We start from the raw sequence: 26,380 nt of genomic DNA on the forward strand, positions 1-26,380 counted from the left end.
AGCCATATACACTCAGGCAGATCTTATCAGACTCAGAGTGCATGAATATTTAATCTTTTATAAATAAGTAATTTGTACAAACACATTTGACTGTAAATTTGTTTATATGTAGATACTGTATTGCTTAACTTCATTTTTGTACATACATATTATTTACTAATTTTTCTTTGACTGTTTATGTACTTCTGTAACTTTGCTTTAATTTTATTTATATGTAGATATTGCATTGTTTAACTTAATTTTTGCACATATTATTTACTTGTTTATCTTTTAGTGTTTATATACTGCTGTAGCCTTTGACCTTGTGTATTACTGTGATCTTTTGTAATTTTGCTTATATGTAGATACTGTATGCTGAACTTAATTTTTGTGCATCAATATTGTTTACTAATTTCTTTTGGCCTTGTGTATTGCTATAACCTTGGAATATGAAAATACTGCATTGCTTAACTTAATTTTCGTACATAAATTAGTAAATAGTATGTATCTTTGACTATTTATGTATTGTTGTAACCTTCTTTATGGTGCAGGCTGTTCTTTCACCAATAAAACCTAAACCAATCACATGAAAAACTCAGCCCACTTTAAAACCAGCATAGAAATCTTCACACTCCAACACACACATTATGGTCAGTTTTGATGTCTTCTCTGTTCATCAATGTCCCACTTAAACACCTAAAGATAAGCCTAATTTTGAAGTCAGGCTATTTCATTTGGCAAGGAAAATTCTACAAATGGGGGGGTCAGCCATGGGCTCTCTGCTTTCCCTCCACCGGCTAATTACCTCATGCAAACTTTTGAAGAGAAAGCTTTAAACTCTGCCTCACATATCATATTTTTTGGACAATAAGATGCATCCCAAATTTATGAGACAATTTTTAGAAAAAAAAATTATTGTATAAAAATATTCCCAATTTATGAATTAAGTTTTTTTTTGAAAGACTTAATAATTATCTCTTCCATTCAAATCTGCATACACTTGCCCACTAACTATTATTGACGGTGGTAAAGTTTTTGTATGTAAATTGAGGATTCCCACATGTGCAGCGAGACAAGTGTTTGGCTCTCATTGACAACATCGGAATGCAAGACATCACCTACCTTCATACCATAAGGTGCATCCCAATTCTAAGTCGATTTCTCAACGTAAAAAGGTGTGTCTTATGGTCCAAAAAGTACGGTACATCACTGTTTGGCTCTGCATTGTTGATGATGTGGTCTCCATTTGACTATGTAGCCTGAATGCTCCCAACATTCTTTTAACACATCTAAACAACCAGCATTCCAGGATCTAGTTCACCTTAGAAAAAGAAAATAACACTTTCTCCTTCTTGGACTTTAATTGCATGCCGTCCTGATGGTTCCTAGCATTCTCTGTGTACAGAAAACATACACACTACATTTACACACATATTCACAAAGTCACACATCACCCTCTCCCAACAGTATGGGATTATTAAAAGCCTGTATAACAGGGTAAAATTAATTAGTTCTGATAAATAGTGCTCTCTCCAATGAAGTTGACCACATTTGCAAAACTTTAACTAATGGCTACAGTTGTCGCCATATTCAAAAAATATTAAAACCCCAAAACTGCACTTCTCTCCAGAATAGAGACTACACTAAAGCTATCACCATTCGATATGTTGGAGGCACATCTGAAAACCTAGTTAAAATATTAAAAAAAAAATACAACCTTATTATGGGTTGCCACCATATAAAATGACCATACAGACCATACAAAAAATTGGTATCTCTTATCTGATCCACCAAATACCCATAGTTCCTAACCTGCCAGATGTGTACCAGCGTCCTTGTAATCGTAAACTATCCTACATTTGCCAAACAGGCAGGACAGCCAACATCAGTATCACTGGACAGGACCTATATCTGTTTCCACCACAGCCACTCAAGACTTGCTGACCACGCATTGGACAGCACAGGATTAAACACTGGAAGAAGGCCACTATACTTTACTATAGCATATATAAATATGAGAGATTATTTCTTGAATCTATCTCAGCCTTAAGAAACTATCCAAACCTGAACATGTTGTATGAAGTTGTCCCAGATTTGGGAAGCACTCAACTTCTGTACTTGATTTCAGCCACAACAGCCAAGGATGCCCAATTTAGCCCACTAGGAGACACTGTTTAGGACTTCTGGCCTACTCTCAGTTTACATGCTTCTTCATTGCTTAGTGAAGTGTCTGCATGCACCTATCTTATATCTTATTATATTTTGTTCCCTGATGATGACAGTTTGACTTTGCCCAAATATTGAAGTATTAATTAAATTTATTTTAGTTAATATATTAGTCTACATTTTAATTTTAGTCCGCTAGGACTTAAGACCCACTTTCGATTGCCATGTTTCAGCTTCATTCTTCACATGTCAGTGTGCTGTGTTCTCTGATGATGGCAATTTGGCTTTTGCCGAATATTGGAAATATTAAATGTATTGTAGTTAATATTAGCCTGCATTGTAACTTCTTAAAAAAAATATATAGTTTTATTGTAGTACTGAATTTCTTTATTTATTAGGGAAATAAAGATGTTTAAAACTATAGTAGCGTTTTTATTGTATTTGTTATTATTGTTATTTATTTTATTTATTTTTTAGTGTACAGTATTATGAGGGTATAGATTTTGATTGTTCTGCCACATCCCCATTTTTCTCATAAGATTTGTTATTTTTATTGTACAAAATTCTATAATGCTATGATTTTTTAGAACATATCTGTCGTATTATAGAAGAAATGATAGTATCTAGAAACACTTCAGATTAAATGCTGAGACTTTATGGTGAAGTGTTACGTATTTAATATTAAGATACCTTTTAATTATTCTATATATTAAGAATATTTAACAAAATGCACATTTTATAGTACTAATTTCAATAATTTTATAGCAAAGAGCTAATGAAGAAAATCTAAAAAGACAAGAAGAATCAGTTGCTAAACAAGAAGCCTTAAGAAAAGGTTTGCAAATTAAAAGACTGCTTCTTTTTTTATGCTACAAAAGAAAAAAAAATGTTTATAATTGATATTTAAATTACTTTATTTTGCAAACATTAACTTTGACTCTAACAAACACTTTTATAACAAATTGATGTGTTGTAATGGACTGTGGGAAACTGACAGGGAAATTCAGCACCAAGGTGATAATATTGAAAAGTAATCACAAAGGATATCTTACAGAAGCTGCAGACATCAAAGAAAGATGAAAAGAGTATGCAGAAGTTCTTACAGAAAGGACTCCAAAATTACTGAGAAATTTGAAGAGCAGGATTATACACAGGAGCCAGTACCACTGGAGAGTGAAATGAGGTGGGCACTGCAACAGCTATCCAATAAGAAAGCACCAGGAGGGGGGGGTTAAGAAGAGGCAGTTAAAATTTTAACAGCTCTTTGTTAATGGATTTGGATCACAACTACATGGCCTAGGGAATGGAAAAAATCAGTTTATAACATTTATTGAAGAAAGGAGTTTCAAGAGAGAGTACAAAAATTACAGAACTATAGCACTGATCTCTCATGCAAGTAAAGTCTTACTTAAGATCATTCAGAAAAGACTGGAACCATTCATGAAGACAGAAATGCCAGATGAACAGACAGAATTTTGAAAGGGCAGAAGAACAAGAGATCAGATCACCAGTGTGAGATGGATAATAGAAAGAGCACAGGGATATCAAAAGAAAGTCTACATTTGTCTCCTTCACTATAGTAAGGCTGTTGACTCTGCAGATCATGTGAAACTGTGGAATGTGTTAAGAACAATGGGAGTACCAGAGCATTTCATTATCCTTCTGAGGAATCTTTATTACGAATGAATCTACTGTCTGTCCAGATCTTGGAGAAACTGAGTATTTCACAACAGGTAAAGAGGTGCGACAAGGATGTATTTTATCTCCATACCTGGTTAACTTGTACAGCGAATATATTTTGGAGGATCTTCAGTTGGAATTAAAATTGGTGGAAGAAATGTTAATAATTTGAGGCATGCAGATGATACCACCTTGTTAGCAGAATGCAAAGAAGATTTGGAGGAACGTATTATGAAAATTAAAGAAGAAAGTGCTAAATATGGCCTTAAACTTAACCTCAAAAAGACAAAAGTTATGGCAACATGTGAACTTAATGATTTTGAAGTAGATGGGAAGAAAATGGAAGTAGTTAACAATTTTGTGCTCCTATGATCCCGAATTGAAAAAGACGGGTATTGCACTGAAGAAGTTAGAAAAAGATTATTACTCGGAAGGAAAGCAATGACAAATATATGCACGATCTTTAAAGATAAAGATATTAGTCTCGCAACAAAAATCAGAATGGATGTGAAAGTTGGGCCCTGAGAAAGAAGGAAGATAGATGCATTTGAATTATGGGTTTGGAGATGCTTACTAAGAATACCATGGACTGCAAAGCAAACCAATAAATCAGTGATAGACAGAATAAAGAAATTGTCATACTTTGGACATATTATGTGAGCAAATGATAGTCTGGAGAAGATGATGATGCTTGTTGATGGAAGCAGGAGAAGAGGAAGACCAAGAATTAGATGGGTGGATGGAGTTGAAAAAGCAACTGGATTGTGCTTGGAAATTCTGAAAGATATGGCCAGGAACAGATCTGAATGGAGAGCATATGCTCATAGAATCACCAGGAGTTGAAAATGACTCGATGTAACATAACAACAACAGTGGACTGTGGAAAAGTCTTATTCCCATTAGAACCATAGCTATTTTAAATTCACTATTACAAACAGTAAAGAGTCAAATCCTTTATGATAGCAAACTGAATTTCCTAAGACATTACATCACAACAACTGTGTATGGTGGGAATCATGCAAAGGAAATTGTGGGAAAACAAAACCAAAGAAATCATGTGAAACAGAACCAAGGGAATGGTGGGAAATTGCATTTTATGATAGAACACAAAGAATTGGCAAGAACCAAACATAAATAAAAAAATACAAATGCAAACAGTAATAATGCAAAACATGTAAGAAAGACCTAGTATAAAATTATGAAAATGCAGAATAATGTTTAAATTTTGAAATGTTACGTTAGCAGAAATTGTCACTAACTGAAATCTTCATAATAAACTAAATATGTGCAGTCTGTACCATTAAAATCAAAAATAATTAAACATTTCAGCAGTTAGTTATTATAATTGGTAACCTCTATTTGCAAATGAGGAAGAGAACACAAGTGATAAATTTTAGTTAACATTAGTCAGCTTACATAGAAGAAAAGGTGATTGCCGCAGCTTGTGTGAACAGGTCGGCTTCCTCATTGGATGGAGATTAATGGACAGTAGGCATAAAATGTTACCGTTCATCATCATCATCAAATTCCTGCCATGTACCCTCAAGGGGTGTACAGGATATGATAGTACTACATGAAAAAATTTACATCATTACTAACTTCCTATCTACAATTTTCCTCCAAATCAGTCTGTTACTTGTCAAGACTCCAACATAATCAGATCTTATATTTCTATCATCTAAGGCACTTTGTATCGTATCAATCCACTTATATCTTGAGCTTCTTCTGGATCGTTTTGCTTCCAACCTGGCAGAGAACACTTGTTTTGCTGATCTTTCTTCTCCCATTCTGTTTAAGTGACCATACCACCTGAGATTAGCTCTGCTAACACATTCTTCCTGGATGCAGACAGTGTCAAGTTCTTTCCTAATATCCTCGTTTTTAATATGATATTGCCATTGATGCCATCTGTTCACGCCTCTAATCTTTCTCAGGACTCTAATATCTGTGGTCTCTAGTCTTTGGTCAAGTGTTTTACTTCTGACCCAGCTCTCAGATCCATAAGTTAAAACTGGTTTGAACACTGTCTTGTATACAGCTAATTTAGTATTCCGACTTTCTCTCTTATTTCATATGAATTTATTCAATTGACTTCCTACCATACCAGCTCTGCTGATTCTGTTGTCTATTTCTATATTTAATTTACCATCTTCACTAAAAATCGTGCCTAAGTAGCTGAAATGTTTTACTTGTTCCACAGGTTTTCCATTCACAACACAGTTGACATTTTCAATGATTCTGGCTATTTTCATTGTCTTTTTCTTTTTATTGCTGACCTTCATACCATATCTATTACATCAGTTATTCAATTTAGTCAGAGAATCTTGCAGACATCTAGCAGATTTATTTAGAAGTATAACATCGTCCGCATAAAGCAAAGATCTGACATTAACATCTCCAATTTTGATATCATGTTTAATGCCACTTCCCTTCATAATGTGATCCATATAGATAATGAATAACAGAGGAGATAATGTACATCCTTGTCTCACACCAGATTTAACATTAAACCATCTTCCTGTACTTCCTTCAATTCTAACTGCTGACTTACAACTCAAATAAAGACTAAGTATTACTTGATATAATGCCCCATTGACACCATATAACTGTAGCGTATTGAATAGCTTCTCTCTTGGCTATTGTCATATGCCTTTTCCAAATCGACAAAACTTAAATACAGATCTTTGTTATAATCCCATGCTTTCTCGACTATTTGTCGTAAAGTGAAGATCTGATCCTGACAGCCTCTATTTGACCTGAATCCAGCTTGTTCTTTACCAAGCTTTTCTTCTCAATCGTTCCTCAAGTGTACTTGCATATATCTTACCAGGAACACTCGGGGATATACAGGGTGTTCGGGATAAATTTGACATATTTATAATTAATTATATTTTTCCGTAAGTTACATGTATTAACACACACTTCTCTTCATTTAAAAGTTTGGACCCTTCTTCATTCATATACAAGATGTCAGAAAGGATGGATAGCTGGAACCCACCTGAATCATGGAAGAGAATAACTTGTATCATGATTATTCGTGCCCGCCATCAAAATAAGGATATTACGACTGCTGCCCAATGCTCCCTGAATACAGTAAAAACAATCAGGCATGAACTAGAGACTTGCAATGGTGACTACGAGGATGTAGCAAGAAGAAAGATCCCTAGCAGACGATCTGATTGCGTTCGTACAGCAGAATTCCTCGCAAATCTGCAGGAACAGGTGTTGAAGAACCCTGGCATTGGAATTCGGGCTTTGTTCGTGGAGTTGCTAACTGTAGTCAAGCCCTGGATAACAAGGGTAGCCAATGGTAGGCCGTATGTATGGCAGCAGGATTCGGCCCCTTGCCACACCTCTGGGAAAAGTCAAAAATGGTTGTCTGAAAATTTCTACGACTTCACCAGTCCAAATGTTTGGCCTCCAAACTCCCCAGACCTTAACCCCATGGATTATTTTGTATGGGGCGCAGTTGAAAAAGACACCAATCGCACTTCCAGTAATACAAAAGCCCAGTTAATGGATAAAATTAAAACAGTTTTTGCGGCCCTTCCCAGGGAGACTGTAGCATCAGCTTGTTCGAGGTTCCGAAGCAGAATTGAAGCTGTGATCGATGCTAATGGTGGTTATTTTGAGTAAATCTTGTTGATAGTATTGTAATTAACTCTGCCTGTAATGTTTTTTTGTCAATTCATTAAATTTAATAGATACAAAGAAGATTTTCTTTTTCCTTACGAAAATGTCCAATTTATCCCGAACACCCTGTATATCTGTAATTCTCACATTCAGTTTTATTTCCTTTTTTATATACGGGTACTATCAGAGCTCTACTCCAATCACCAGGAATTCGTTTCTCTGACCAGGCATTCTGAACTATGCAGTGCAGCCACTGTAAGACTTTTATACCACCATACTTCAGCATTTCTGGTCGAATATCATCTACTCCTGCTGCCTTTCCACATTTCAAGCCTTTGATGGCTTTTTTCTACTTCAAGTATGGACATGTATTCCTGACTACATGCCTGGTCCGTGTTTTTTTTTACCACTTTGCTGTCATCACTGCTTGTTTCATTTAGCAGTTTTTCAAAGTAATTACTTCAAAGATATCTTTTTTTCTCCCATTTTCATGTCGCCTTTATCATCTCTTACTCCTTTTACAGCACTCTTTCCTCCATTCCTAAGCTTCTTTAACAACCTCCAGAATATTTTGCCACCTTCTTGATATTTATTTTCTATGTTTTTGCCAAAATCCTCCCATGACTTTTGTTTAGCTAGTTTTACACAATGTTTAGCTTTCTTACATTTGTCTCTGTATTCTCTAAGAGCACAAGCTGACTTATTTGCCAGGAATGTTTGATATGCTTTCTTCCTTTCCTTCACTGCCTCTTTAACTTCCTGTGTCCACCATGGAGTTCTAATTTTTCTATCCTTGCAGACAACTTCATCACATGCCTCTCTAGCTGAATCAATCACGGTGTTCTTCAAGGCTTGTCACTGAATCTCCAAGGTTTGGTTCCTATTCTCAAATTCTTTCATTTTTTCTTCACTAATCTTTGTGTGTTTTAGTCTAGTTCACATCTGAGAGCTGCTCAACTTTTATTCACTTTAAAACTTTCTTACATGTTATTCTTTTCAATATGAAATTCAATTTTATCCTGCTCAAGACTAAATAGTGACCACTTCCAATTTCAAATCCTCTGTACACTCTGGTGTCCTGCACCAGAGAGAAAACATCACTATCAACAATAACATAGTCAATGAGACTTTTCTTATTCCTTGCTTCTTCTCTCCATGTGAATTTGTGCACATTTTATGTGCACAAATTCACATGGAACATGGTGTTAGTAATAACCAGTCCATGTTCTGAGCAGAAATCCAACAGGTATTTGCCATTATTATTAGCTTTGCTCTTTTTTTTCAAATTTTCCCAAAATATTTTTGTATGTCTGACAATCATTTCCTACTCTGCTATTTAGATCCCCAACAAGCACCAACTTTTCCTTTTTCATTGTGTCAGTAGCTTTCTCTAGAGCCTCAAAAATTCCTCCACTTCTACCTTTGTATAGCCTTCTGTGGGATCATAGGTACAAATAAGTCTCATTGTCCAGTTTCCCATTCTAATATTTGCCCACATCACTCTACTTGAGGCTGCCTGCCATTCAAGAAGATTAGCCTCGCATTTTGTGTTGAATACTATGGCTACTCCTTCTTTTCCTTGATTGTCATTTCTTGAATATAACATTTTGTATTTATTGCTCAGAACTGTAAATAAGAAAAATATGGCACAACATGCAGTATTTCTTTAATTCGAACTGTAATTAAAAGGTATAAAGTTTGTATGGGTAACAACTCATTTGGTGTTTGAAGGATTCTTTATCTATAAAGGTTAAAAAAAAAAGTAAACAACAAAAAAGCCCTATCCTAATATAGAATTTTGATTTTTTTTCTTTTTTAGAGAAATTTTGATTTTAATGGTACAGTCTTCCCAGTACTATGTAACTAAATATTAGTTATTATGAGTATTTGAAGTGATGTTAATTTTTGTTAATATAATTGGATTTCTAATTCGAGGATATATAGTGGTTGGTTAGCGAATTTAGTGCTCTGTAAAGGGTGATGATTTTTGTCTGTTTTTTAGTGTTTTGTAGTATACTAGTGTAGATTTTAGTATTTTGTAGTGTATTTAGTATGTTATCACATTTTTATTAAGATATTTCAATATTTAGTATATGTTTAAAATGGTGCACCAAAAAAGGGCAAGAAATGTATTTGAATGTGATTTTTGTCTGTTTTTATTGTGTTTTCCCTTAGAAAATTAGTATTTTGTAGTATACTAGTGTAGATTTTAGTGTTTTATAGTGTATTTAGTATTTTATCACATATTTTTATTAAGATATTTCAATATTTAGTATATGTTTAAAATGGCACCAAAAAAGGGCAAGAAATGTAATGTTAAAAAAAGCACCACAGTCGAGAACAAGAAGGTTAACCCTGCTAACGAGGTTATTGTACACATGGAGGATGTTAATGAAAATGAATTAATCACCAAAATAGCGAAGTTGAATCATCAGAGAGACGACAGGGAAATTGCAAAAAAGTTGAGAGGCGTTTAAGTAAGCATAGGAAGAAAAAAAAAATGAACAGGAAAATAAGAAACAACAACGCGATGGTAAGTCGGGAAATAACGGAAATCAGGTAAGTGACATTGTTAGTGAAAAGAAAGAAGTTATTTGGTATGGTGACTATAATAAAACATGCTATAGATGAGCGAGTTAAAGCATCGAGTTTTCCCTGGAGTGAAAGTTAAAAATATAACACAAGCAATTCAAAAACAGACAAAAAAATAGTAAATGAAATCATAGTTGTAGTAGATACTAATGAATTAACTAGCGATAAGTTCAGTATGAGAGAGAGGACATGAAAGGGTTGTTGGAAGAAGCGAGAGCGAAGAGTAAGAAAGTGAAAATCATTTTTATCATAAATTTAACATTTATGATAAAAATGAATTAAGAAGAAGGGCTATGATGGTAAACGATTCAATGTGTAGGTTGTGTAGAAGGAATGCGAGTTTTTGGATGTGTGGAGTGAGTTTGAGGGGAGACTGGATTTGTATAAGAGCGATGGCCTACACCTGAATGCCTTTGGTATCAGGAGTCTAGAAAAACTAATAACTGGTATGAGACCTAACACAGGGAGTCAGGGAAAGTAAATTATAAAGGGAGGAATGATGTGAATATGACTGTAAGAGCAACAATATTATATAACTGTTGTAATGATGGGAATGGGCTTGATCATGGAAATGTTGATGAGGAGAAAATGATTTCGGGTTTGTGTTCGTCTAGTTCATTTCATGGGTCCTCCCATGAAATGTTTGCAAAGATATCTACATGTGTAAGGCATTAGAGAATAGAGATCTGCAAGTTGTCCAACTGTGTCAGGCAGACTTCAGACAAGACAATACAAAAGAACAAACAGGTAGATAATCATGTCTGTACACGAATGCTAGGAGTATCAGAAAAAAAAGATAGGGTTTTGTTGCCTTAGTCAATAATTTGCGACCTCAGATGGTAGGTATTAGTGAGACCTGGATATCAGAATCAGACCTACTAACTGGTATCGAGTATCAAGGGTACAGCATTTTTAGGAAGTATAGAGAGGATATGAGAGGAGGGGTGTGCTATTAATGATATCGGATGATTTGAATCCAGTTAGAGTTGAGACCTATGATTGTAGTACTACTACTAACCATATTTCATGTGGCACTGAGTTTGAAGCCATCTGGTGTGAGGTGGAATCAGACAAGATCAATTACATAGTGGGGTGTTGTTACAGACCTGGTGGATCGGTTGCTAGTGATGAAGAAATGCATCACCAAATAAAAAAGATGATCAATAAAAGAATAATCGTAATGGAAGACTTTAATTATCCAAATATTGATTGGGTAGCAGAAGAATCTCATGAGAAGAGTGAAAATGCATTTATTGAACTGTTGCAGGACAACTTCCTCAAGCAGCATGTGACAGAAGGAACTCAAGATCAAAGAGTATTAGACTCAGTAGGAAATGGTTGTCAGACTTACAGAAATATTTTGGGAAAATTTCGAGAAAAGAACAAAGCTAATAATAATGGCAAATACCTGTTGGATTTCTGTTCAGGACATGGACTGGTTATTACCAACACAATGTTCCAACATAAAAATGTGCACAAATTCACATGGAGAGAAGAGGCAAGGAATAAGAAAAGTCCTATTGACTATGTTATTGTTGATAGTAATGTTTTCTTCCAGGTGCAGGACACTAGAATGTACAGAGGATTTGAAATCGGAAGTGATCATTACTGAGTCTTGAGCAGCATAAAATTGAATTTCATATTGAAAAGAAGAACATGTAAGAAAGTTTTAAAGTGAATAAAATTTGAACGCACTCAGATGTGAACTGTTGACTAATATATACAAACATTATTGAAGAAAAAATTTGAGAACAGGAATCAAACCTTGGAGATTCAGTGGTAAACCCTGAAGATAACATATGATTCAGCAAGAGAGGCATGTGGCAAGGTTGTCTGCAAGGATAGAAAAATCAGAGCTCCATGGCAGATACAGGAAGTTAAAGTGGCAGTGAAGGAAAAGAAGAAAGCATATCAAAAGTGCTTGGCAAATGAGTCAGCTTGTGCTCTTAGAGAATACAGAGACAAATGTGAGAAAGCTAAACACTATGTATAACTAGCTAAAGAAACGTCATGGGAAGAGTTTGGTAAGAACATAAAAAATAAATAACAAGAAGGTGGCAAGATATTATGGAGGTTGTTGAAAAAACTCAGAAATGGAGGAAAGAGTGCTGTAAAAGGAATTAGAGAAGATAAAGGCGACGTAAACAGGAGAAAAAGATATTCTTGATGTATGGAGTAATTTCTTTGAAATATTGTTAAATGAAACAATCAGTGATAGCACAATGGTAAAAAACACTCAACAGGCATGCAATCAAGGATTCATATCCATACTTGAAGTAGAAAAAAAACATCAGTAGCCTGAAATGTGGAAAGGCAGCTGGAATAGATGATATTCAACCAAAAATGCTCAATCTGGATGTATAAAAGTCTTACAGCAGCTACACTGCATAGTGTAGCCACTGTAACCAATTATCTGGACGATTTCCAGATGATTGGATTAGAGCTTTCATAGTACTCATATATAAAAAGGGAAACAAAACTCAGTAGAGAATTACAGATTTATTTCTCTACTGAGTATTCCTGGTAAGATTTATTCAAGTATACTTGAAAAAAGGTTGAGAAGGATTGTGGAAGAGAAGCTTGGTGAAGAACAAGCTAGATTCAGACCAGATAGAGGCTGTGAGGATCAGATTTTCAATTTACGACAAATAGCTGAGAAATCATAGAATATAACAAAGATCTGTATTTAAATTTTGTAGATGTGGAAAAGGCATATGACAAGGTTCCAAGAGAAAAAGCTATTCAAATCGCTACAGTTGTATGCTGTCAATGGGGCATTATATCAATCAATACTTAGTCTTTATTTGAGTTGTAAGTCAGCAGTTCGAATTGAAGGAAGTACAGGAAGATGGTTTAAGATTAAATCTGTGGTCAGACAAGGATGTACATTATCCCCTCTGTTATTCATTATCTATATAGATCATATTATGAAGGAAAGTAGTATTAAACCTGAAATCAAAATTGTAAATGTTAATCTCAGCTCTTTGCTTTATGGCGATGATATTATACTTCTAAATAAATCCACTACAAGTCTATAAGATTCCCTGACTAAATTGAATAACTGGTGTAATAAATATGATATGAAGGTCAGCAATAACAAGAGAAAGACAATGAAAATAGGCAGAAGCATCGAAAATATCAACTGGTGAATGGAGAACCTATAGAACAAATAAAACATTTCAGCTACTTATGCACTATTTTTAGTGAAGATGGTAAATTAAATATGGAAATAGACAACAGAATCAACTCAGGTGGTATGGTAGGAAGTCAACTGAATAAATTTATATTAAATAAGAGAGAAAATAGTCAAAACACTTAGCTGTATACAAGACAGTATTCAAACCAATTTTAACTTACGGATCTGAGAGCTGGGTCAGAAGTAACACACTTGACCGAAGATAGAGACCACAGATATGAAATTCCTGAGAAAGATTAGGGGCCTACGCAGATGGCATCAGTGGCAATATCATATTAAAAACGAGGATATTAGGAAAGACACTTAAACAGAATGGGAGAAGAAAGGTTAGCAAAACAAGTGTTTTCTGCCATGTTGGCAGGAAAAGTAAAGCCGAGATATAGGTGGATATACGTAAAAAGTGCCTTAGAAGATAGAAATATAAGATCAGATAATGTTGGAGTCTTGACTGGTAACAGATTGATTTAGAGGAAGATTGTAAATAGGAGGTTGGTAATGATGCAAGTTTTTCATGATGTACTATCATATTCTGTCCCTTGGGGGGTACATGTAAGGAATTTGATGATGATCACATACCAACCAAATGAGATGATAGAAGTGCAGAAATGAATAAAGAAGGTAATGAAGCTCTCTCTCATGTTTATTCAGCTCAAAATATATCCATTATGAGCCTAAAGTACAAATATATAAATTGAAGATTTGTCATGTTGTTATCTGCAAATGGGAAATCTGGATATTTATGGTGCAAATTGAGAATTTGATTTTAGCTTTTGGGAAGAAAATATTTGGCTTAGTGAATATTAATGGCCTCTTGAGGATCAGATACAACCATGAATTATATCAACTCTATAAAGAATCTGCAGTATCTAGTATAACCATGTTCAAAAATTTGCATTAGTCAGAACATCTTTTTCATGTGGAAAATGAGTGTTGTTCTCAAGAAGATTATAAATAGTAAAATTTTTAATAAAAAAAATCAAGAGGAAAACCAAGAACCAAATGAATAGATAGCAACATCAATTGCAATATCCAAACTGGAGAAATAAGGTCCTGGAGAGACATGGTTGGAAGCAACAAATCCAGGAGACCAAAGTTCAGTTTGGGCCGTAGAGTCATAGTAAGAAGAAAGATTTTCATTTTTATACTTTCTTGCTCTTTTAGTTCTTTATGTGTGACCCCTTGTTTGCATTTGTATGTTTTCATGTTGTTGTTTTTATGTTGTTGATGCTTGGTTTCTGACAGTCCTTTTTTGTTCTCTCATCACTATTTGATTTCCTGCCTTTTTATTTGATTTCAATTTCCTGCTGTCATTTCCTTTGTTATTTCCCTCTGTTTGCTTTGAATAGATATCTTTTCTATTCAAAGAAAATAGATATCTTTTCTATCTTTGAATAGATTCTTTTATTTCTCATGATTTCTTTTATCTATTACCTGCAATTTCCTGTGTTAATTATATTTTCTGCCATTTCTTCTATTCTGCCATTTGTTTATTGGGAATGGGAGGAGGAGGAATAATCATTCTTTTTACCTTATCGTTTTATCGTTAAGTCAGATTATATTGCCTATTTGTAATTATGAATACCATGGAAATGTTATTTAGTTACATTTACAGTGTACTCTAAAGGTTTTTATATACTTTTTTTTTAAATCATTGTATGAATTGGCAACTCCATTAACCCAAAACCACTTAAGCCAGTATAGATATTACAAAAAAAATCAATAAGATATAATTAAAATAACAAAGAGATATCTTTCCTTATCATTATTATTATTATTATTATATCATGCCTCCAGGGAGTCCAAAAACTCATCGAGGGAGGGCATCTACTCTACAACTCTTCGCGTGTTACTACTCCATCAACCTTGATCACCTAACGCCATCTACCGCCACTAATACTTTCACAGACAATCACAAACATCCATGGCGGGATTCGAACCTGCAGCCTTTTAGCTGGAGAGCGGATACTCTAACCACTCGGCCAACCAAGCCGGCAGGCTTATTTGGACATATCTTAATAATCTAATCATTGGTTATGATGGTTGAGTTTTGGAAGTATACCATGGGATACAATAGGTGAAATCTGTTCTAATATGAGTTCTGAACAACAGTAACTTTGTTTAATTTTTTTCTTGAAATACATACATACATCTTCAAGGTCCACCTTTCCTAATTGAGTTGTGGAGGCAAACAGCTGCAAGAGGAACTTCCAATGGTCACGATCCTCTGCCACCAAGCTCAGGTGTTCTGGTGGGATTCCGAAACGTGTCCACCCAAGGTTTTGGATATAATCTATCCAGCGAGTCCTTGGCCTTCCACATGGCCTCCCACCCTCTGGCTGGGCAAAGAGGGCCTGCTGAGGGAGCCTCTCTTGTGGCATTCTGACCAGGTGCCCGTACCAACATAACTGTGATCTCCCAACACGGAGAAGCAGCGGTTGAGTATTGAGTGTTTCCCGAATTGCAGAGCTTCTGACTCTGTCGAGTCTTGTCAGCCCCGCAACCCCTCGAAGGAACCTCATTTCAGCTGCTTGGATTCGTGTCCACATTCTTTTGGTCATTACCCAACTCTCATGACCATAGGTGACGATGGTAGGGACATAGACTGTATTGAAGACGGCCAGCTTTGCCTTCTGGCTTAACACCCCGCTTCAATACTACCGAACAGCCAAGCTCCTGTAATGTTGAGCTTGCTAAGTCAATTCGAGTATCTAGCTTTACGTCCCATTTTCCATCATTCGTGAATATGGACCCAATGTATTTAAACTTCTCCACCTGCCTCATTGGGACTCCACTTACATGTAGAGTACACTGGGATGGTTGTCTTGAGACCACAAATGTTTCAGTTTTGGCCACACTGATCTTCATTCTGGCATCTGCACAAACAGCTACAAACCTATCCAGGGTCCGCTGGAGGTCATCTGTGGAAGAGCTAAGCAGAACTAGGTCATCTGCAATAAGCAGACGTCCAATGCTACATCTTCCAATTCTGACACACTCACTGCCTCGGCTGTGCCTATCAATCCAGTCCATAAATATTATGAAAAGGAGGGGTGACAGAACACACCCTTGGCAGAGGCCAACGGAGACTGTGAAAGGTTCAATACAAAATTAATAACGGAAAAAACTCGCGTACAAAGATTATTTAATAGTATAATTTTTGCCTGTGAGTCACAGGCATCTTCAGTACATTAAGCTCAAATTAAACAATAACTGACAATTCCAAAAAGCACCACCTAAGTAGCTGGTGTAAGATAACTAAAAAGGTCAATAACTTTCCTAAAAATAAAAAAAAAATAAAAATAAATAAAAAAAAATAATAATAATAAAAAAATCAATACAATAAAAAGTTAGGAAAAATTAGCTGATTTGTAAAGTACTATCTCCTATGAAGGGGATAGACGTAAGCTGTCGGATCTGTTACGTCTATCCCCTTTATAGGAGATAGTACTTTACAAATCAGCTAATCTTTCCTAACTTTTTATTGTATTGATTTTTTTTTATTATAATTATTTTTTATTTTATATTTTTATTTTTATTTATTTTTATTTTATTTTTAGGAAAGTTATTGACCTTTTTAGTTATCTTACACCAGCTACTTAGGTGGCACTTTTTGGAATTGTCAGTTATTGTTTAATTTGAGCTTAATGTACTGAAGATGCCTGTGACACACAGGCGAAAATTATACTATTAAATAATCTTTGTACGTGAATTTTTTCCATTATTAATTTTGTATCGATATGTCTACTCACGGTATACCTCTTTTAAAACTTGTGAAAGGTTCAGACTCTGTGTTGTTTACCCTGACACAAAACTCTGGATATTCATACAGGGACTTGATGGCAGCTAATAGTTGTCCATCCACTCCATACTCCTGTACTACTTGCCAAAGCTTATCCCGAGGTACCCGGTCATATGCCTTCTCCAAGTCCACAAAACATGTGTAGACATTCTTGGCATATTCCCAAGATTTCTCAAAGACTTGCCTTAAAGTGAAGATTTGGTCAGTTATGCTTCTACCAGGACGAAAGCCACATTGTTCTTCTTGGAACTTTGACTCAACTATGCTCCTGCACCGTCTTTCCAAGCGCTTAGCATACGCTTTCCCAGTCAGGCTAAGCAGAGAGATGCTACGATAGTTACTGCAATCCTTCTGGTCTCCCTTCTTGAAGGCTGGTATTATTATGCCTGTCTGCCATTGCTTTTGTGTTCACCCAGATATCCAAGCAGCCTGACACGCTCGAGTCAGCCGGAGAACACCGTCTCGATTTAAGGCTTTTAGCATTTCAGGCCGAATTTCATCATCGCCTGCAGCCTTGCCTGATTTTAGCAATTTTATTGCTAAATGGACCTCTTCTTCTGCTGTGAGACTAGTCATTGCCCCGATCTGCACCTCTTGGATGTCCACAACTGTTGGGCCACCCGGGTTAAGAAGGCTCTCAAAGTATTCCCTTCATCTGAGGAGGATATCCTTCTCGGTTGTTAAAAGTGCACCATCAGAGGCCTTAATTGCCCTTGCTGTGCATGATTTCCTCCCTCGAAGGTGGCAGATGGTCTGCCAGAATACTTTGTTTGCATTTGCATAGGATGAGTCTAATCTTTCTCCAAAGGATTCCCAAGCCTTCTGCTTTGCTGTCTTTACTGCCTCAGCAGCAGCTTTTTGTGCCTCAGCATACCGCAAATGCATCTCAGGTGACTTGATCCTAAGCCATGTTAGATAGGACTCCTTTTTTGCCCGGACAGTTTTTTGGACTTCTTGGTTCCACCAAGGTGTCCTTTTCTCACTGCCCGTCGCCACGCCAAGCCGCTTTCTGCCATAGCGTGAGAGTGCAGAGGCAGTGACAGCTGTTTTGAACAGCTTCCACTCCTCCTCAACATCTGCAGTATGCTTGGGAATCTCTTTGAACCTGGAGGAAATGTCATCTGCAAAATTCTTCCTCACAGCCTCATTTTCCAATGTCTCCCATTTCATGCAGTATAGCTGCTTAGGCCTACCAGCGTTGATGGTAGCATCTGGTTTCTGAAGCCGTAGAGTGCACACAACAAGGTGGTGTTCAGTTGACAGTTCCGCCCCCTCTTCTCACACGAACGTCCAACACTGAGGAAAATAGGTCTGCTGAGACTATAAAGAAGTCAATCAGAGACCTTTGTTCTAGTGTAACCCTGTACCAGGTATACTTATGGACTTCTCGGTGCTGGAAGATGGTATTCATTATGGACAAGCTGTTAGTACAGCAGAAGTCCAATAATTTCAACCCATTCGCGTTAAGGTCAGGGGCGCCGTTCCTCCCAACCACACCCCTCCATGTCTGGTCATCTGTTCCAGCATGTGCATTGAAGTCACCCATTAGCAGGACTGATTCATGTCTGCCACCCTGTCAAAAGCAGCATCCACTTCCTCTAGGAAGGCAGAGTATTCTGATTCCAGATTAGATGCATAGGCTTGCACCACAGCCAAACATGGTTTTTCATCTGAAGCCTTAACACACATACCCTTCCCCCCAATGGGATCCACTCAGCAACACAGTCTGACAGCTGGGGACTTGTGAGTATCCCCACACCCACCTGAGCAGACATTGTCGGGCTCACACCAGAGTAGTAGAGCTTCCATCCCTTATCCAGGTCGACAGTTCCAGAGCCTCTTCTCTTGGTCGAAGAAAGCCCGACTAAGTCTAGCCGGTAGCGCTTGGCTTCCTCGACCAGTTCCAACTCCTTCCCTGTCAGAGAGAAGATGTTCCAGTTGCCTAAAGCCATAGTCTGGTGCCGTTGTCATTGCAATTTCCGTCCTTTTGCAGAACCTTTTCTCGAAATGTAATTTCATTTTCTTGAAAACCAATAATAATATAAAATAACTGCCATTGGGTTTTATTAGACATTAATAGTACAGATAATTATACTTACTAGTTTCAACTAGTTCCACTAGCATATGTGGTGAAACTAGTCAGTTTAATCATTTGTACTATTACAGCCTAATAAAACCCAATGTCCTATTAGCATACATGGTGAAACTAGTTGGTATAATTATCTGTACCGTTCCGGCCAAATAAAATCCAATTTCAGTTATTTTACATCACATTTGTTTTTTGGTAGAAAATTCTACATATTCATCATAATCAATAAAGTAATTTCAATGGCCAGAATATGTTTACATTTTGTCATGTCTGTGGTTATTTCATTGGCTTAGTTTATTTATTTATTTGTTTGCTTTCTTACATTCTTTTTTATGGCCATGACATTCCAGTTTATATACAATGTTATAGTATTGAAAGATGTCAGTAGGTTAATATATTTTAAAAGATTCTGTAATTTGTGCTACATTATAAAGATTTAGTGTTTTTAATATCCGAACAGTTAGTATCTCATCAAAAACAATGGCCATTAAAGGACAAATTCCAATAAGAACTAAAATAGTAATACATATTTCCGAATTTAGGGACACAAAACATACGTGTTGAAATGATTATTTTACTTATTATTAATAAAATAACACTTGACGTTTCGACCCCTGTATTGAGGTCATCATCAGAAAGATACATGTGTATAGGAAACAAAGCTACATGCTCTTGCACTCTATAATGGTAAATTAAATCTATGATGTTAATTTTTTTCTTAGACTGACCTCTAGTGATTAAAAAAAATAATAATAAAAAAATTAAATAAAAAACTACAATAAACTCTGCCAAAGTCCTCCTGTACTAAGATTACTAAGATTCTTCTGGATTTGTACATTTCAGATTGTTATCCTACAATTTTCTTTTGGACTTGTACAGTTCAAGAGATGCTACTGAATGTTAAGGGAAAAGAAAAAAAAAAAGAAAAAAACACTTCAAGTCTTCTTGTATTGCGATTTTTCTTTGGCTTGTTTTGGTTGTTATAAAGGTTGCAAATGGGTCCTCCACATCCTTGGAATGGTTAGACCATCATTTCTGTTCATATTTGGATTATGTTTGAGCATTTCACATGCTTCTTTAAATTTCCTCTCAAACCAGGTTTTGGTGCAGTGTAGGGACTTGGTACCTTTCCAATCAGTTCTGTTGTTTGTTTGGAGTGCGTGGTCAGAAAGGCCGGTTTTTCCAAAATGGAGGTATTTAATGTGTCATTCGTGTTCGTCCTTCCTAATTGGGATGGTTCGCCCTGTTTCCCCTATGTATGGTAGGTTACATTTGCATTGTATTTTGTAAACCCCTGGGTGGGCTAGGTCTGGAAGAGGATCTTTGAAAGAACTGGGTAAGTGTCATAATTTTGTCACGGGTTTAAAGGTGATTTTGATGTTGTATTTGTGTAGTGTTCTGTCTATTTTTTCGGAAATGCCTCTAACATAAGGTATGGCAATAGCATTCTTGACATCTTTTTTGTTTTAGTGGTATCTCTGTGGAGGATCTTGTGAATAGTTTTTTTTACTGTATCCATTTTTTTCATAAATGTATGGTTGATGATCTTATATTCTTGGTTTAGAGCTTGTTCATTTGAACAAATCATTTGAGCTCTGTGTTTAAAGGTGCTTATGACCCCTAGTTTTTGTGTTTGGTGGTGATTAGAATTTTTGTGTATGTACAGGCCTGTGTGTGTATAGATTTGCGGTAAACTGAGGAGGAGAGACAGCCTGAGGGAAGATGTGTGACGAGTGTGTCTAGGAATGGAAGAGAGTTCTTTTTTTCCCTTTCAATGGTGAATTGGATATGTTTGTGCTGTTTGTTCAGGTGGCTAAAGAATGTATTTAGTGCTTTGCGGCTGTGGGGCAAAATGGCGAAAATATCGTCAACATATCTGAGCCAAATTTTGGACTTGAGGCACACTGACTCTAGAGCTCGTTGCTCAAAGTCTTCCATATAAAAGTTGGCTATTGGGGGGGGAAGTGGTAAGCCGATGGCTGTACCCTCTTTTTGAAGGTAAAAATTGTTTTGCCACACGAAATATACGGAGTGAAGTACGTCGGCAAAGAGGACCGTGATGTCATGTGGAAATATATTCTGTAGTAGCAAGATAGTATCATTGATCAGGACATTTGTGAAAAGGGAAGGTATGTCAAAGCTGACTAATAAATCTTGGTCGTTGAGTGTAATGCTTTTAATTTTATGAAATGTGTATTTTTTATGTAGGAAGGAGAATGACCTACCAATTCCTTGAGTGTAACCACTAATTTTTTGACTAAGTGGTAATTTGGGTGTTGATTCCTTCAACAATCGGATGTAGTGGTGTGTCTGTTTTGTGTATTTTTGGCAGGCCATAAATTCTGGGCGCGCAGGCATAATGCAGTATTAGTTTTTTTGTTGTCTCTTCTGGCTATGTGTTAGGAAGGATGAACACAAATGACACATAAATACCTCCATTTCGGAAAAACCGACCTTTCTGACCACTCACTCCAAACATACAACAGAATTGATTGGTAAGGTACCAAGTCCCTACACCATACCAAAACCTGGTTCGAGAGGAAATTTAAAGAAGCACGTGAAATGCTCAAACATAATCCAAATATGAACAGAAATGATTGTCTAACCATTCCAAGGATGTGGAGGACCCATTTCCAACCTTTACAGCAACCAGAATAAGCCAAAGAAAAATTGCAATACAAGAAGACTCGGTGAAGTGTCTTTTCCCTTAACATTCAGTAGTATCTCTTGAACTGTACAAGTCCAAAAGAAAATTGTAGGATAACAATCTGAAATGTACAAATCCAGAATCTTAGTAATCTTAGTAGAGGAGGACTTTAGCAGAGTTTATTGTAGTTTTTTATTTAATTAATTTATTAATTATTTGTTTATTTTTAATTTTTTTATTATTCTTATTATTATTTTATTTATTTATTTATTTTTTAATCACTGGAGGTCAGGCTAAGAAAAAGATTAATTAACAGCGTAGATTTAATTTACCATTATAGAGTGCAAGAGCATGTAGCTTGGTTTCCTAAACACATGTATCCTGATGATGATGACCTCAATATAGGGGTCAAAACGGCAAGTGTTATTTTATTAATAATAAGTGAAATAATCGTTTCAACAACACGTGTGTTTTTGTGTACCTAAATTCGGAAATATGAATGCTGATCACCGTGTAACCTTAAAAGAAAGAGTTAAAATAGTAATAGATAACAAGATTTTAGAATTGGTGAATTTATTTAACTACCTAGAATGTATGATTACATATGAAAATAAAAAAGAGATATAAACCTAAAAATTGTGAAATATTTAAAAATAACACGTGTAATTACTCTGTATTTAAACCTAATCTAGTTCAAAAACTAACTAGATTAAAAGTATATAATATGTTAGCCCTACCAGCTCTATTGTATGGAAGTGAAATCTGGACAATAAAATAAAAAGACAAACAAAGATAAATACCAGCTGAAATGAAGTTTATGAGTTCAATACTATGGCTACTCCTTCTTTTCCTTGATTGTCATTGCCTGAATATAGCATTTTGTATTTATTGCTCAGAAAGATCTCACCAGTTGTTGTCTTTTTTTGTTTCAGTCACCCCTATTATGTCGATCTGGTACTTAACTAATTCCTCAGCTAGCTCCATTTCTTTGCCATTCAGGCTTCTTATGTTGATAGTACTGATCTTTAACTCTGGTGATGTTGAGTTGGGGTGTGTTTTCAGATTTGTTCCAGTGGCTGACTTTTTGCTGTTCACCCTGGTTCCCTAGCGAAAACAACGGTGGCTTTGTTTAACCGGGCGACGCCCCAGCTGGCATGATATTTTGTCATGTTGTACCATCATTTTTTATTTTGGTTTAACCAATAAGAATACAGTTTGGTTGGCTAAATCCCAAATTGCCAGCCCATCCTCGTTCGTATCCAGGTAGATACCCAACAGGGTGCACCACGAGAAGGTGAGGATTGAACATTAGGTCAGAAGTCCTGGTCGGTTCTCCGCATTCCTTTAAAGACTTTGTGGAGGTCTCCTCTCAGTTATACAGCTTTGACCCTTAAGCACCCCAATTTTTATTTTAAGCTAATTAATTTAACTAATTAACAGTTTTATGCAGTTATGATTTAACACTGCATCTACGTTTGTTTACATTTCTCTCGGCTGCAAATGGTAGCCATTTATGGTCTAAATTTTGATAAATTTTAACTTTTCATAATAGATTTGTGTATACTTTATTGTAGTAAACGATAAAATAGACTAGTATCTACATATATTTTATGCATTCATAACATACCTAACTTTTTCTTAATTTATCAACTATATAAAGTTCGGCGAGCTTGGACTCGCCAAACTTTATATAGTTTCTATATTCGGAATGAAACTCTTTGAGTTTCTTTTTCGGCTATGAAACAATATGGGATGTAATATCCCTTAATTTAAATAATTTTATGTTGCCGAACTGAAGCCTTTGGCTCTTCATATATTTAGTAATTTATTAGGACACCTTGGCAATTCTTATAGTAGGGTATGTAAGCTCTGTTCGCCACAAACTTGGTATTATCTAAGTCTAGCTACTCACTGATGAGACCTCAATAAAGGTTGAAACCGGTCTGAGTAGTGACCTTCTCTCATAATGTAGAACAGTAATACAGGTCCTAGGAGCTGGGTTTCACATTATGGGTAAATACCAAGAATAGTGATCGGAGCTTGCTCCACCCTTACTATGAGTTGCCTCAGTGTTGCACTACCAAATGGGTTATGTGTTGCACTATCCAGGTATTTGCCTACGCTTGGACTCGCTGAACTTTATATAGTTTCCATATTCAGCATGAAACTCTTTGAGTTTCTTTTTCGGCTGTGAAACAATATGTGATGTAATATCCCTTAATTTAAATAATTTAACGTCGCCGAATTGAAGCCTTTGGCTCTTCATATATTTAGTAATTTTTGTTCTAGTTGTTTATCAGAACTTTTCAGTCCTTCCCCTCGTATACACCATCAGTATGGTGTATATTTACACCATGCATATACACCATTGTTTACTTTGGATCATAATGGATGTGTTGTTGCTGAACCCAAAGCCATTTGCCAATACTTTGGGAGAAAATTTTGCTGTAATCTCAGCAATAGCTTCTTTTCCTCCTGAATTTTTAAAATTCAAAGAGCAACAGGGAAAAACAGCTGCTAAATTTTCTAGAAAGGGACTGGAACTGTACAATCATTAAGGAGGAACTAAACAAACAAACAAAAAAAAGCACTGTTACTATTCATTATGAGATGATAAAATGTCTTCCAGCATCTTCTCTGAATCTCCTCTCTATTTGATGATACTTACAGAGGAAGAATTTCCAGATTGTTGAGCAATTAAGCAATAGAACTATGAACTTTTCTCCAACACCAGTCAGCTTTTGTAAACACTGTTCAATAATGGACCATTTAGGTCTGTTCAGAAATGTATAAGAGATGTATTCCTGAAATGAGAACATCTGGTTTCAGTGTTCCTTGACATGAAAAGAAAAGCTTATGACACATTACTTACAGAGGAAGAGTTTTCAGATTCCTGGTATTAACAATTGACTGTATGCCAAGAATCTGGAAACTCTTCTGCTTTACACTAAATTTACCATTTTCCCGATCTAAAATCTTCACTACACAATCCATCATCCACATTCACAGTTCACCCCGTGCTCTACATCTGCTTTTATCTGTTAATTGTATATATTTTGATTTGCCTATTTTGCAGGAACACGAAATCCGAGTTTCCAGGTGGGATAAAACTTGCTACCTTTGTATGCAATAGGCTATACCTTGAATTGATAAACCCATGCAGAAATTCTTCTTGTTATGTTGAGAATTGTATTAAGTCTTTTCCATCGAAGGTGCATGTCCCATCATTTGTTCAACTACACCTTGGTGGCTATTGGATATTAAGAGAGACAGTATTATAAGATGCTAGGTTATGCAAACAAAAATTAAGAATTAGTTGATTTTTATGTATTTATTTTTTTTAATAATGATATTTCTAATTCAGCCACTTTGGAACATGAGATGGAAGTTCGCTATAAAAATGAATTAAAGAAGATTGAGGCTGAAATGAAAGCAAAGGCAAAAATTGATCGTGAAAATAAAGATCTTCATCTTGAACAGATAAGATTAAAAGCTACAGAGGCAAGAACTACAGTATTAGAATCCATAAAGTAGGTATTCACTGATAACTGTTACAGATTTTTAAAAAGCTTCTTAATGTTTACTCTGCTTAATGTTTACTCATTAGATTTAAATAATGCTTGTACTACTGAAAATTCATAGTGCATCTGATATAACATAGACCAGTATATTTTAATTTTTTTCCATTTAAATAGAAACAATACAAAATGATTTTAATTTTAACACTTGCTAAATTCAAAAAGAAATTGAGGAAAAAAAAAGTGTGAATTATTAGAGATTTTGTTCAGACATGGTATCTGAAAGAAAGGCTAAATTAATAGAAATTCAATTTTTTTTCTCTTATTTTATGGTGCTTATACATTCTATGGAATTCTCATTTAAGTTAACTTTGAATATTTAAAAATCTTTTTTTCTTTTTTTTTTTTTGTCAGTACAAAATAAGATATACTATTAAATGTAGAAAACATAATGGTCTAGATATTGCATATCATTTATTATTATTATTAAGAGAGACCCCCAGGGAGCCAGAGACTCAACGAGGGAGGCCACATACTACCACTGCTGAGATACTAATTGGTAGATAGTTGTACACATCGTCTTTGCACAACCATTGTGCAATGGAATTACCATACATTCTTTCTATTCCTGTGGAATCTTCCCTGTTCTGAGACTCATATTAAACAGCCTGATCGAAGGAATAGCTAATTCAGCTGAACATTCTTTTAGTATGTGCAAATATCCCATCAGTCCCTTCTGCTGAATTCTTATTCAGTTTGTGCAACAGCTCTAATACCTCGTTCTCATACACCTGTGAAGAGGCAGCAGTGAGTTCAATGTTGCATTCACCAGGTTGATAACTTTTAGCAAAATGGGCACACTCATTAGTCGAGCAACCTCTTCTGAATCGGTCACCCTCACACCATCTGTATTCAGAATTGTTATTCTTTCATATTCATTCTTTCTTTTGTTTGCAGCATATTGATAGAATCCTTGTGGATTGTCTTTAGCATGCAGAGCCAGTTTCTTTTCATACTCGGACTTTGCTTTCCTTACAACAGTTGTGACTATTCTAGCCTGCTACATATAATTTTCATAATG

General features: G+C 35.7%; 1 protein-coding gene across 1 annotated transcript in view; it reads left to right on the forward strand.

The window, feature by feature from the left end:
• Positions 1-26,380, forward strand: part of bor (ATPase family AAA domain containing bor) — a 353,851-nt gene that overhangs the window by 85,397 nt on the left and 242,074 nt on the right. Inside the window, exons 4-5 of the mRNA XM_090394748.1 lie at positions 2,911-2,980; positions 25,146-25,311. Coding sequence (XP_090250874.1) covers positions 2,911-2,980; positions 25,146-25,311 — 236 coding nt within the window. The remainder of the gene's footprint in view (positions 1-2,910; positions 2,981-25,145; positions 25,312-26,380) is intronic.

This window comes from Typopeltis vanoorti, chromosome 6, assembly GCF_054136105.1.
Source record: "Typopeltis vanoorti isolate ZY-2024b chromosome 6, IOZ_Tvanoo_1.0, whole genome shotgun sequence".
In the NCBI taxonomy this organism is placed as follows: domain Eukaryota; kingdom Metazoa; phylum Arthropoda; class Arachnida; order Uropygi; family Thelyphonidae; genus Typopeltis; species Typopeltis vanoorti.